The sequence below is a fragment of the Oreochromis niloticus genome, linkage group LG23 (genome assembly GCF_001858045.2).
Source record: "Oreochromis niloticus isolate F11D_XX linkage group LG23, O_niloticus_UMD_NMBU, whole genome shotgun sequence".
NCBI classification, from domain to species: domain Eukaryota; kingdom Metazoa; phylum Chordata; class Actinopteri; order Cichliformes; family Cichlidae; genus Oreochromis; species Oreochromis niloticus.
Window position 1 is genome coordinate 21,146,502 of NC_031986.2, and position 12,964 is coordinate 21,159,465.

The window sequence follows — 12,964 nt, forward strand, 5'->3', positions numbered from 1 at the left end:
GGCATTTATGGTGAGGATAAGTGCACTACACATTGACCTGTATCTGTGTCCATCCTGCAAACTCACCAGATTGTTTTTTTACTAAATATCGACACACACCACCTTTGCGTAACCCTATTTAATGATTACAGGCAGTAAGAAGGCACCCTCTATAATGCCAGAACCGGATACTGTGGGACATCGTGTTCACACGGACATCTGCTGTGAGGAATCTCGCTGGTGATCGTCAGATTTGGGAGAATGAGAGAACACGGTGCACAAACTCGTCTTAACAGCAGCTACATAACGTGACACGGATGCTGATTCATTTCTTGAGCTCGCTTATGCATTCTTTGGCAAAGTTGTACAATCACAGAACTCAACAACAACAATGCCTGTGTGAACACAAACTCATATGAATCATTTAATTTGGATTTTAACTGAAGCACTGATGGCAGGGAAATGAGCCTGAGAAGCTTTAGCTTCTCTTGGTCAGAGGTCTGCCCTCCCGGATGTGCTTGGCGCTCCTCTTTTCCGTCTTCCCTTCTCCCTCACCTTCCTCAGGCGCCGTGGAGGTGGTGTACCTCTTGATTCACTGTCCTCCTGAGCGCTGGATGTATCCATCCCATCACGCTCTTCGGGAATATTTGGAATGGCCCCACTGCTCCCATCTAAAATGTTCCTCAGGGACGGGTCCTCTGGTGTGCAGGTAGCAGTGGTGCCACTCTCACTGCTGCTCAGGTCCTGCTCTTCACCATACCGCCCGCCTCGGCTGTGGTGCGGCAGGGAAGAAGCCCTGATAGAAGGTCGGTCACGCTCCGTCTCGCGGATGCTTTGCTGAGGCTCGTTCATGTCCACCCCTGAGTCCAGGCTGGTGTCGTTGCTGCTCGGCGGGCGGTGGTGGCTCTGGAGCTCAATGATGGAGTGGCGAACCTGGGCTGCTGGCTTCCCGTCTAAGGAGACAAACCAGGCTCTGGGGTGAGACGACAAGGACTTGCCACGCGTCAGCTCCAGCAAGGTGCGCTCTGAAATCCCCTGCAACTCACTGGGCACGCCGTGCCCGGTGTTGAAGCCCTCCATGCCAGCTGCCTCATTAAGAGTCCCAGGCACAGAGACGGAGGATTCAAGGAGGTTACTGTAGCGTCCCCACACACTGTTAGGGCCTTGCCCCTGAGGGGGCGTCTCCAGAGGCTGGGGATCATCTTGGCTACTCTGCTGTGGGCTGCTCCCACCTTGTGAGTGGTGGTGAGGAACTTTGGGTAGTGTCTGGGTGTAGCTGTCTTTACTTGCAGGCTCTGAGTGAGCATCATACTCACTTCCGTTGCGGGGGAAGGTGGCGGACTTGCAGCCCGGTAGCTGCTGCTCCTGAGCACTGAAGAGCTCGGGAGCGGGAATAATGGCCACTGGCTGGTTGTAGATATGGACCAGCTTATCCTGAAAGAAGTTGTCGCAGTTGATGTTGGCCCGGTTCTGCTCCGACTTCTCCCTTAGTCGAGACACCTCTTCACTGTTGATGTAGTGAGGTGACGGCTGAGGACCCTTCAACCGATCTGGAGTGATGTTTTCATAAAGCGGTGCCGCAGGACGAGTCCCTGGATCCTCCACGTAGATGTTATAGTTGGCTTTGTGCCTTGGAGTAGATGACGGTTCGCACTGGACGCTGCAGGTGGCGAGGCTGTTGTCGCCTGATCGGAACAACAAGCCCTCTTCCATGTGGGTGGAGGTGGTTTGGTCTTTCTTTACAACCGTCAATTTGGAAAAACGCGCTCTCCTCCTTCTGGGCTCACGATAAGAACCTCTGTACATGGGAGAAGCAAATGTTAACCGGGACAAGCTTTGGTCTACAGGCTTTTCAGACTCACTCAAAGAACCTTTAAAGTAGAAACTGTTTCACTATTTCATTACTAACAGCCTATCAAAGCCGAGGACAGAGTAGCACATTTACTTGCTAAGCAGCTCTTGAGAGTTAGCATAACTGTGGCAGCTAACTGAGACAGTGCTATGCTGCAGAGTTAAGATAACTGATATGGTGAAGTAGCAACAAGCATGGCAATCATTTCTCCTAGTGCTGCAGCTGCACAGTCTTCTGATCTACTTTACTGAAAAAAGCATGCATAGTTTACCATTTTCACTAAAAATGCCCAAATAATCCAGCAATCTTTTGCAGCGATATACAGGGAACGCTAAGCTAAGGTTACAGCTCGCAGCTTTAGCCTAGCCTTCCCTGTATGTAAGGTGTCAGAAGCTAACAAAGTTCTGTTTTAATTAGAAATTTTGAGCCCAAAATTTTTCTTTAGTTTATATCGCAAATTTATATCTGTTCCAAACAACTGTTAATTGTTTCCTTGATTACTGAAAACTGCCATATTGAGCCATATTGTTTGAGCCCTAATTTAAAGTGACATTGTAACCAGTTAGGCCAAAGAGAAATTTACTTATACTGTTAAAGTCCTGTGAAAATCTAAGCACAACCCATAGCAGAAATAACTTAAAGTAATTATTTTCTGTATGGCTTTATCATTTTCTGAGATTGTTGTGAGGAATTTTGTGTATGCAAAGTCGCAGGCAAATCTGAAGAATAAGAACTGCTAAGAAGATTTCTTTAGAGATGCATTAGAAGACGATCTTGAAGCTATGGATGCACTCTTAGATCACACCTTTTTAATCTTCCTCTTGTTGATCAGCGTTGCATATACTGTCAATTGAAAACATTTCTAGAAGGGTTTCTTACCCACAGTGGCACAGGAGCAAGGACAGAAATCCGATCACTATGGCCAGAGTTCCACCCAGTATTCCTACCAACAGGTAGGTATGGTAAGATAGGAAATCCAAAGAGTTTGCATGTCCCAGATAATCTAAAAGGATAAATGTATAAGATGTGAAACAGGTCTAAACAAAAATAGCATTCACATGTGTTAATGAAGGTCAATGAGGTGTCTACCTCTTGATGAAGGCAGAGGGGCGGCGATCCAGTAGCCCAGATGGGAAGCAGTGTAAGTCCAAACCAGCTCGTTTCCAACCGTTTTAACTATTCCCAGGCCATGATTCTCCCAGCCACCTTCAAACAGCAAAGAAAATAGCATGAGAGGAAATTTCTTTAGGTCTTTGTCTTGTAATTCAGCTGCTCTGCTGCTATTTGCATTGCTACCTGTCTTCTGGTTGAAGGCCCAGGCTGGCACAGTATCAGAGGCCCTGAGGTGTGTGTGGTGGCCCAGCGGCAGACTGATCTGGATGGGTCCTCGAACCTGTAGCTCCTCGCCGCTGGAGTACAGCAGGACGCTGATGGCTGCCACGGCTTTCAGATCAATACTTCTGAAAACTGCATCACAGTCCATGCCAGGAATGTAAATGGTAAAGCATATTGTTTGGGTACCTCAATAAAAAAGCCATCCATCCATCTCCAAAGTCACACTTTCCAGTTCCTCCTGGGGAATGCTGAAACATTCCCAGGCCAGACGAGATATATAATCTCTCCAGCAGGTTCTGGGTCTACTCCAGGATCTCCTTCCAGTTGGGTTTTCCTGGAAAACCTCCAAAGACAGGCACCCGAGAAGCATCCTAACCAGATACCCATACCACCTAAAGTTCCTCACCCTATCCCTGAGGCTGAGCCGAACCACCCTACAGAGGAAGCTTACCTCAGCCCCTTGTATTCACAACCTTACCTTTTCATTCTTTACCTAGATTTCATGACCAGAGGTAAAGGTTGGGACGTAGATGGAGGGTGGCTCAAAACCTCAGCCACCCTAACCCACCACCGACAAGGAGTGTGAGCTGGGTGTGTGGACCCTTCAGCACTGGTTTCTGGGACGTGGAACATCATTTTTTAAAGGCATGATTGACCTTTTTCATTCTGTACCTCTTTAACTGGACCAAATGTCACTGTGATGTTTAAAACATCTGATGAGGAAATGTTTTTCTTTACCTGATTTGTTGCTGATGAAGCCCGGAGTGCAGTTGGTGCAGTCCTTCGCCAGGTGAGGATGTGGTACAGTCAGGTACGCCATCACCGAAGACATGTTGGTCTTATCTGGGATTGTGAGAATGTTCTTTGGGAACTTCACCATCGGCTGTGATGAGCTGTCTGTGAAAACAAAACGGCAGGTTATCAATAGGAATTTGGGCACGTGTGCCTTTTAAGTCGATTCAGCCTTCTGCACAGTTGTTACACATCTGCAAGCAGCTTTGCAAACCACTTCCACAACAGCTCCTCCTTTAAAGGTGTAATTGAATCTTCTCTTGACTCAAATAATCTTTACAAGTGACTTTAGTTGAACTCATTTTAGTTCAGTAGCCACATACAGCTCAGTTTGGTCTGCTGTTTCAATCTATCGATTTAACTGTGAAGCAAACTAGCTAAAATGAACCCTCACTGGGTAGTTGATCTTACAGTCAGTATGTTCACTTTAAATTACTAATGAAAGTCTTTTCAATGTAAAGAAAAGGGGCCACTGCCATCCATCCACTGGGCTGCTGTACACAGTGATAGCACAAGTACATTAAAAACTGACTAAACTAAGAGCAGCCTGTGTGCAGAAAAGCAGTTTGTTTAGTTTTCTGCAGTCTGAAATGTGGAATTTGTCTTTGCTGAAGTTTGACAGCAGTGATACCTGCAGGAGTGAGCCTTAAGCAGCTTCACTACATTCATTTTAGAGAGGGAATGGAAGGGAAAGTTTACAAGATGGTTAATGGTTTGGACACAGTGGCACTGACAAACAGACGGGACACTGGGAGTCACCAAGGGGGACAAACTTAGAAATGAGTACATTAGAGGGACGGTTTACTCTGGATATATTTTTACTCCTGTGCAGTAAGGCTGATGCACCAAACCAGGAACAGCAGCACAGTGTTTGCAAACTATCCAGAGGACTGAATCGTACCTCTGGGCAGACCGATTCCAGCCTCTGAAGCCACATGTTTAGACACCTCTGGTTTCGTCTCAGTGTCTCTGCCAGGTGTGTCCACTTTACACTGTCAAACACACTCAATAGCCTACTTAAAGCAGTGTAAACTGAATACTAAAAGCCTAAACACAGTGTGTGCGTGTGTGAAGGAACTCACCAGGTACCTTCCCGGTGATGAGCACAGAGTCTTCAAACAGCCAGATGTTCCCCTGACTGTGAGGGAGCAACAGCAACGTGACAGAGGAGAAAACTGCCAGAGGACAAAGAGAAAGATCAGGAGCCAAACACAAGTACAGAACAACAACGATCTGTCAGGTTTTCATGACCTATTACATCTGCTGATGTGTTTGTTTGTTGGTTTGGTAGCTTGTAGAGCTACAAATCCAACAGCAGAGGGCGTCCTAACATTGGAGCACAGCAGAGTTCAGCTGTCTGGCTCAGCAGCACAAAAGGGAGGCGTCTCTGCTAATGCAGAGCAGAGCGGGTTTCAACTGTTCCCCCCACCCTTCCTGCATTTTCTCCTCCATAACACCTGCTCCCCACTTCCCTTTGAATCACCACCTGCTCCCTTGCCCCTTCTCCACACTAAGGCCAGCAGAATAAAAACATCCCCACCACCCCCCTGCTCTGGCAGGACAAAGACACTTTGCTGAGACAAGCGTAGGTCTCATGCCGGCCTGAGGCAGACACCTCGATTCCACGAGCGATCGATGAGGCGAGCACAGGACGCCACGCTCAGTTACACTCGACTGGGAACATAAATCGCCTCATCGTGGACAAACCTCAGAGACAAGTTGTGCGTTGTCGCTGACACTTCATTAATCTATAATGACAATGAATAATGCAGGCGAGTGTGTGTGTGTCTGAGTGTGTGGGAACTGTGCTGGCAATACTGTAAGCTCTACAGTCTTGTTTTGGGGTTTTTTACGTCACCTTTTAAAAAATTACTTACTGGTTTGGTCATTTTTAGGTTGGCATTGAGCCCACTTTCTGAATTCTGTCTCTAAAGCACTTTAGACCAATAACAATACTCACCAATACCAGTACCGATATACCAGTATTGGTACTGGCCAATACCAATATTGGTATTTGTAATATCTGCCCTGTATTTACTTGGTAATTGAAAATTGAAATTATTTAATAAAATTCAGTGGGCTACATACTGAACTTTGAGGATAGAAACAAAATATTGATCCAGTACTGATATCAGTAATTGTATTGATACTATGGATATTAGTATCAATCTGCCCACCTCTGCTGGTCACTCACTTGGTCTCTTATTGGTGCTCCAGGGGAGCAGGCTGGGCACATAGCCTTCCATGCTGCCCAGCAGGGTCAGACCGAGGCCTGGGCTGTACGCCACCCAGAGCAGAACCTCCCCGATCTCCCCGGTCTGGGCAGAACTCCTCAAGGTGTGGTTGACGTAGACGTCCACTGAAGCCCCCGACAGGGGCTGGCGGGTCACCAGATCTCTCACCAGGACCTTCAGGGCAAACTGAGGCTCTGCAAAGAAGATGCCAGAGGATTACAAGAGGAAAAAGAGGAGATCTGGGATGCACGTGTCCCTCCTGCGTGCTCTGTAACCTTTCTCTCGCCATGAAAAAGTGATGAGGCGAGCACTTCTGCGTGGGGAGGGTGGAAAAATACATCCAGGAACCGAGCGACAGCACAGAGGAGACGCAGTCTGACTTTTAAATACGAGCTTCCAGATAAACAATGTGCTGTTATTGACAAACACACACACAGCCTCAGTTGTCCTTTGTGTGTTCACTAGGGACAGGATGTAAACACAGGCTTTACTTACTGTATCAGCAGAGCAGCACAGGATTACCACACTCCCCTCCCTCCCTGTCTCCCATTAAGACATCACCTGCTCAGGCCAAAAAGATAAAAGCTTAATCCTCCACACCTCCATATTCCTCCTATTAATCCTATTACACTGGACTGTCTGATTCCAGTCCAGCAGTGTATCAGTGCGCTTCTGATTTCCTAATTTATTGCAGAAAGCCCCCTTTATTAACGCACCTGCACCATCAGTCATGCCCCACTGTTTCCTCTGCAGCTGATTTCCATTTTCAGTAACAATGACAGCCCCCTCCTCCATCCTCCACCCCGCTCCATCCTCCAGCAAACACCCCCTTCCTCTTTGTTTATGTTTACCTGCTGATAGAGCCGAGAGGGTGGCCGCTCGGCCCGAGGCAGCGGTGTCGGTGCCGGACGGGTCTCCGGCCCCGGCCGTGAGGCCGCCGCCCTCCTCCAGTGCCGCTGCTGCCCTCGCCGCCCCATTCAGGCAGGAGATCAGCAGCAGCGACGGCAGGAAGAGGAGCAGCGGCGGTGGGTGTCGTTCAGGCATAGCGAGACGGGGAGCAGGCTCAAAGACATAACGGACCGCGAGGAACCGAACTCTGGAGCGGGGAGCGCGATCACCGAGGCCTCGTCCCTCCCTCCCTCCGTCTGTGTGTCTGTCAGGGTTCCTGTGATGCTGGTGCCGAAAGAAGGAGGAGGCACCCCGCGGAGAGGAGATGCGCTGGTGCTGAGGCTGGGCGTGTGGGGCCGAAGATCGTCTATATAAACGGCGATGTCTCACTCTGTTAGAGGAATGCGTGCGGTAATCGAGATTAAACGAAATGAGGGTGTGTATCAGTAAACACACCCGGAGCAGAAGCACTGCCGCTGTTTTTTTAACGTTTCATGGATGTTACTGTTTGACAAGAGTCTCTGCTGACCGCGGGAAAAGTGTCAGAGTGAGCGCTCCTCTCTCTGCGTCATCTCTGATGAGACCCAACATGCTGTTACATCATCGGGGTCTGCGCGGCCCTCTGTCGGTAAAGTGGGGACTCAACACTTCGGATCATACAGGGAATTCTTTATACTTTGCTATGTACATCTTTCAGTAAATCACGTTTTCAAACATACATAAATACGTAAATAAGGCAAACTCCTTTAGGCAGCTTTCTTGTCATGTCTTTAAGTAGTCTGCAGGAATAGTTCTCCAGGCTTCTTGAAGGACATTCAAAGCTCTTCTTTGGGTGTTTCTGCCTTTAGATGATTTTCATCATTTTCATACCTCAGTCTTTTCTCTCCGTTTCTCTTCCTTAAGAATGCCTTGTTGACAGACACTGAGACCATTTCTGATGAGGAACAATAGATGATCAGCTGAAGGTCCAGATGAATCTCTCAGGCATGAGAGACTTTCACATACTGTTCATCTGCTGTAGATAGTTTTTTTTTAGGCCTGACACTTGTTCAGTTTGTTCAGTTTCCTCAAATATTTTAAGCCAACTCTTCCGCTAACAGCTCTTTGGGAATCACTTTGTCGGTGCAAAAAATACTATTTTATGTCAAACTGTGTCCTTTTTTGGATTTTTCATAGATTCAAAGAAATTGGAACAAATTATGTGTTTTTGTTACAGGCTGCTTAAAAGGTGCCTGAAGATGTGTAGAAACAACACTGGCTCATCCCATGACTTAGGAGCCTTTTTATGCTTGAGTGATAAGTGGCATAACAAAAACAACCATCTGAAAATGAGTGAAAAAGCAGCAAATGCACAAATAAACACAGTAAAAGATCTTCAGAAAGCTGGAGAACTGCTGCTCAAGAGCACTTTGAAAACTGACTAGAAAGTTTAACTCCTTGAAAGCAAAATATAAAGAAATGAGGGCTGATGAAATCAAAAGTTGAATGTTTTAAGAATTCAAATATAAGTGAAAATCTGAACCTGTTAACACCTGGGTGATGGATTTCCATGACTTTCTTGAAATATGATCAACAGTTCAATAATTTCTGTATTTCTCTCGTTTTATTTGGGTTTGTTTTTTTTGTTTGTTTGTTTGTTTTTTTGCTTTTAAAATAAATAAAAGGCTGTAGCCTGTTTTTAATTCAGATGTTGGTGTGTCTGTTTTAGGATGCTGTGGACGTTAAATGGATAGACTGAACCCACACTCTTTCAACAGAGACACAGATACACAATCTTTACTACATCATACAACAAAACCTGTTTTTAAGTTTTAAAGAAATCAAATATAAACTGAAAGGACCTGTTTTGAAAGCCCAAACCCACCATCAAGAAAAATCTCTCCGCAGTTTCCGTCTCTAGAAGTGAAACCAGATCTTTTGAGCTTCAAGCCAGTGTCTATCCTGAGGCATGTTTCTGGATTTCAAAGCTTCTCTCTGGGCTCTTTTCTCTTATTTTTTTAATTGAACTTCAAAATTCAGTGATCCACCAAAGGGTTGGACCTACAACTGAGCCCCTTTCCAGCAGATGCTTAAGCATTTTATCTACCAAAGGGCTGTACCACCATGTTCTTGACTCCAAATCAGAAAGTTACCACCAAGACACTTCTCACTGTGGTCTTGTTGATCTTCACTTTTGGGCACTGACCTTTAAAAATCTAACCATGTCAGAAGAACCAATTCCACAACCTCCATGGTTCAAAGCAGACTTTTACAAGCCAAGTGAATCTGACCACACAGTTACCATTTACTTTAGTTGTTTCATAATGAACCACTGAGCCTCGTAAGAGCTTGAGCTGAGCAGGTTGAGGAGTTGAGACTGGCTCAAGTCACCAGAGCTGTTTCACAAGGAGTTTAAAAATCATTTTCCTAAAGCTCTTCAGTCTGAACGATGGAATTTGATCTTTGAAAGTCAACCTACCGACCAACTGTTCACCAGTCCAGGCTTTATTTTCTTAGAATGTTTCATTTAAGACTTTCATGGGTCATTCAGTTAAAATTCCAGACTAACAGTCTATTTTCAGTTTAGGTCTTGAGCATTTGGTTCTTTGCTGTGTTCCTTAGTGTTGGTAAGTCCTTCAACTGGGTGTAAGATTATAAAAATTCTTATAGGATTGAACCCACTGTCAATATCACCCTGCACTGCAGTGGTCTTGATTCATTACTCCATGGCATCAGCCTCAGAAATCTGATGAGAAGCTCTCTCTGAAAGCTTGTCAGACTTTTCCTCAGACTGATGGGTTTCGAAAATGTAGGAGACACCTCAAAAATTCTAAACTTGTTAGATCCTTCCATCCAAAGTGAGACTTTTAAATAAACCCAGAGGTTAAGAGTTCTTTTGCTGTCATACCTTAAATTTTATTTTCTTTCAAAGTTTTAGACTCTCTGAATCTTTGAGAAAACCCGAACCTTCTAAAAACCTGGGACATTGGGCGCTTTTTTAATGCTCTCCTTTGAGGTTTATAGTCAGCGCTGAAGTGTTTCAGGATCTTTATGGATTGGGTTTAGTGTATTTCTTTGAAAAAAAATGTCAGTAAACACAGGTGATCATTTTAAATCACATCAAAATACAGAGAAGTATTTAAGTAATTGTTCTGGTGACTTCTGTTGATCACACTGCAGCCCTGTTACAGCATAACTGCCCTCTAGTGGTTATTATCAGGAACTACAACTCTGCATATACATGATCATTTACAAAACTTCAGGCTTTATATGCAAATAGTGACATCAACAGTGAAACTGAGTGGAGCCTATCGCTGCTGACCCAAAGTCTGATTAGGTAATGATAATTCTACAAGCTGTAATGGACATACTCTCTCTGGTCATTTTATTAGGTACACCTTCTACTGTGTGTGTGTTTAAATGATGCTCAGTTGGTACTAAGGGGCCCAAAGAAAATGTCCCCTAGACCATTACACCACCACCAGCAGCTTGAAGCAGTCTGGCCATTATCTATTCAATTCAATTCAATTCAATTTTATTTATATAGCGCCAAATCACAACAAAAGTCGCCTCAAGGCGCTTTATATTGTACAGTAGATCGCACAATAATAAATACAGAGAAAAACCCAACAATCATATGACCCCCTATGAGCAAGCACTTTGGCGACAGTGGGAAGGAAAAACTCCCTTTTAACAGGAAGAAACCTCCGGCAGAACCAGGCTCAGGGAGGGGCGGCCATCTGCTGCGACCGGTTGGGGTGAAAGAAGGAAAACAGGATGAAAGACATGCTGTGGAAGAGAGACAGAGATTAATAACAGATATGATTCGATGCAGAGAGGTCTATTAGCACATAGTGAGTGAGAAAGGTGACTGGAAGGGAAAAACTCAATGCATCATGGGAATCCCCGGCAGCCTACGTCTATTGCAGCATAACTAAGGGAGGATTCAGGGTCACCTGGTCCAGCCCTAACTATATGCTTTAGCAAAAAGGAAAGTTTTAAGCCTAATCTTGAAAGTAGAGATAGTGTCTGTCTCCCGAATCCAAACTGGAAGTTGGTTCCACAGAAGAGGGGCCTGAAAACTGAAGGCTCTGCCTCCCATTCTACTTTTAAATACTCTAGGAACAACAAGTAGGCCTGCAGTGCAAGAGCGAAGTGCTCTAATAGGGTGATATGGTACTACAAGGTCATTAAGATAAGATGGGGCCTAATTATTTAAGACCTTGTATGTGAGGAGCAGGATTTTGAATTCAATTCTGGATTTAACAGGAAGCCAATGAAGGGAAGCCAAAACAGGAGAAATATGCTCTCTCTTTCTAGTCCCTGTCAGTACTCTTGCTGCAGCATTTTGGATTAACTGAAGGCTTTTCAGCGAGTTTTTAGGACATCCTGATAATAGTGAATTACAGTAGTCCAGCCTGGAAGTAATAAATGCATGAACTAGTTTTTCAGCATCACTCTGAGACAGGATATTTCTAATTTTAGAGATGTTGCGCAAATGGAAGAAAGCAGTCTTACATATTTGTTTAATATGTGCGTTGAAGGACATGTCCTGGTCAAAAATGACTCCAAGGTTTCTCACAGTGTTACTGGAGGCCAAGGTAATGCCATCCAGAGTAAGAATCTGCTTAGATACCATATTTCTAAGATTTTCAGGGCCGAGTACAATAACCTCAGTTTTATCTGAATTAAGAAGCAGAAAGTTAGCGGCCATCCAGGTCTTTATGTCTTTAAGACATTCCTGCAGTTTAACTAATTGGTGTGTGTTACCTGGCTTCATGGATAGATAGAGCTGCGTGTCATCTGCATAGCAGTGAAAATGTATGCTATGTCTTCTAATGATGTTGCCTAGGGGAAGCATGTATAATGTAAATAGAATTGGTCCTAGCACTGAACCCTGTGGAACTCCATAATTGACCTTAGTGTCTGAAGAGGACTCTCCATTTACATGTACAAATTGGAGTCTATTAGATAGATATGATACAAACCACTGCAGTGCAGTACCTGTAATACCTACAGCATGTTCTAATCGCTCTAATAGGATATTATGGTCAACAGTATCGAATGCAGCACTGAGGTCTAGCAGGACAAGCACAGAGATGAGTCCACTGTCAGAGGCCATAAGAAGATCATTTGTAACCTTCACTAAAGCTGTTTCTGTGCTGTGATGAGCTCTGAAACCTGACTGAAACTCTTCAAATAAGCCATTCCTCTGCAGATGATCTGTTAGCTGTTTGACAACTACTCTTTCAAGGATTTTTGATATGAAAGGAAGGTTGGAGATTGGCCTATAATTAGCTAAGACAGCTGGGTCTAGAGATGGCTTTTTAAGTAAAGGTTTAACTACAGCCACCTTGAAGGCCTGTGGTACATAGCCGATTATTAGAGATAGGTTGATCATATTTAAGATCGAAGAATTAATTAATGGCAGGACTTCTTTGAGCAGTTTTGTAGGAATGGGGTCTAAAAGACACGTTGATGGTTTGGAGGAATTAATTATTGAAGTTAACTCAGAAAGATCAATTGGAGAAAAAGAGTCTAACTTAACATTGATGGTACTAAAAGTAGCTGTAGATAATATTACATCTGTGGGATGATTATTGGTAATTTTTTCTCTAATGATAAAAATTTTATTTGTGAAGAAGTTCATGAAGTCATTACTAGTTAACGTTAAAGGGATTGTTGGCTCAGTAGAGCTCTGACTTTTTGTCAGCCTGGCTACAGTGCTGAAGAGAAACCTGGGGTTGTTCTTATTTTCTTCAATCAGTGACGAATAGTAAGATGTTCTGGCTTTGCGGAGGGCTTTCTTATAAAGCAGCAAACTCTGCCATCAACTGACATCTGACATCAACAGGGATCTGCTGCTCACTGGACATTTTCTCTTTTTCAGACCAGTCTCTGTAAA

At 44.6% G+C, this 12,964-nt stretch overlaps 1 protein-coding gene and 1 pseudogene across 1 annotated transcript; both read right to left on the bottom strand.

Moving 5' to 3' along the window:
* Window positions 1-439: 439 nt before the first annotated feature.
* fam171b (family with sequence similarity 171 member B) lies at window positions 440-7,618 on the bottom strand. Its single transcript, XM_005458018.4, has 8 exons — window positions 7,044-7,618; window positions 6,153-6,386; window positions 5,041-5,133; window positions 3,905-4,063; window positions 3,128-3,298; window positions 2,921-3,037; window positions 2,711-2,834; window positions 440-1,777 (listed from the first exon to the last, which is right to left on the bottom strand). The coding sequence occupies exons 1-8, from the start codon at window positions 7,234-7,236 to the stop codon at window positions 472-474; spliced, it is 2,397 nt and encodes a 798-aa protein (XP_005458075.2). The 5' UTR covers window positions 7,237-7,618; the 3' UTR covers window positions 440-471.
* A 3,408-nt stretch (window positions 7,619-11,026) lies between these two features.
* Window positions 11,027-11,923, bottom strand: LOC112843872 (uncharacterized; annotated as a pseudogene).
* Between the last annotated feature and the right edge of the window lie 1,041 nt (window positions 11,924-12,964).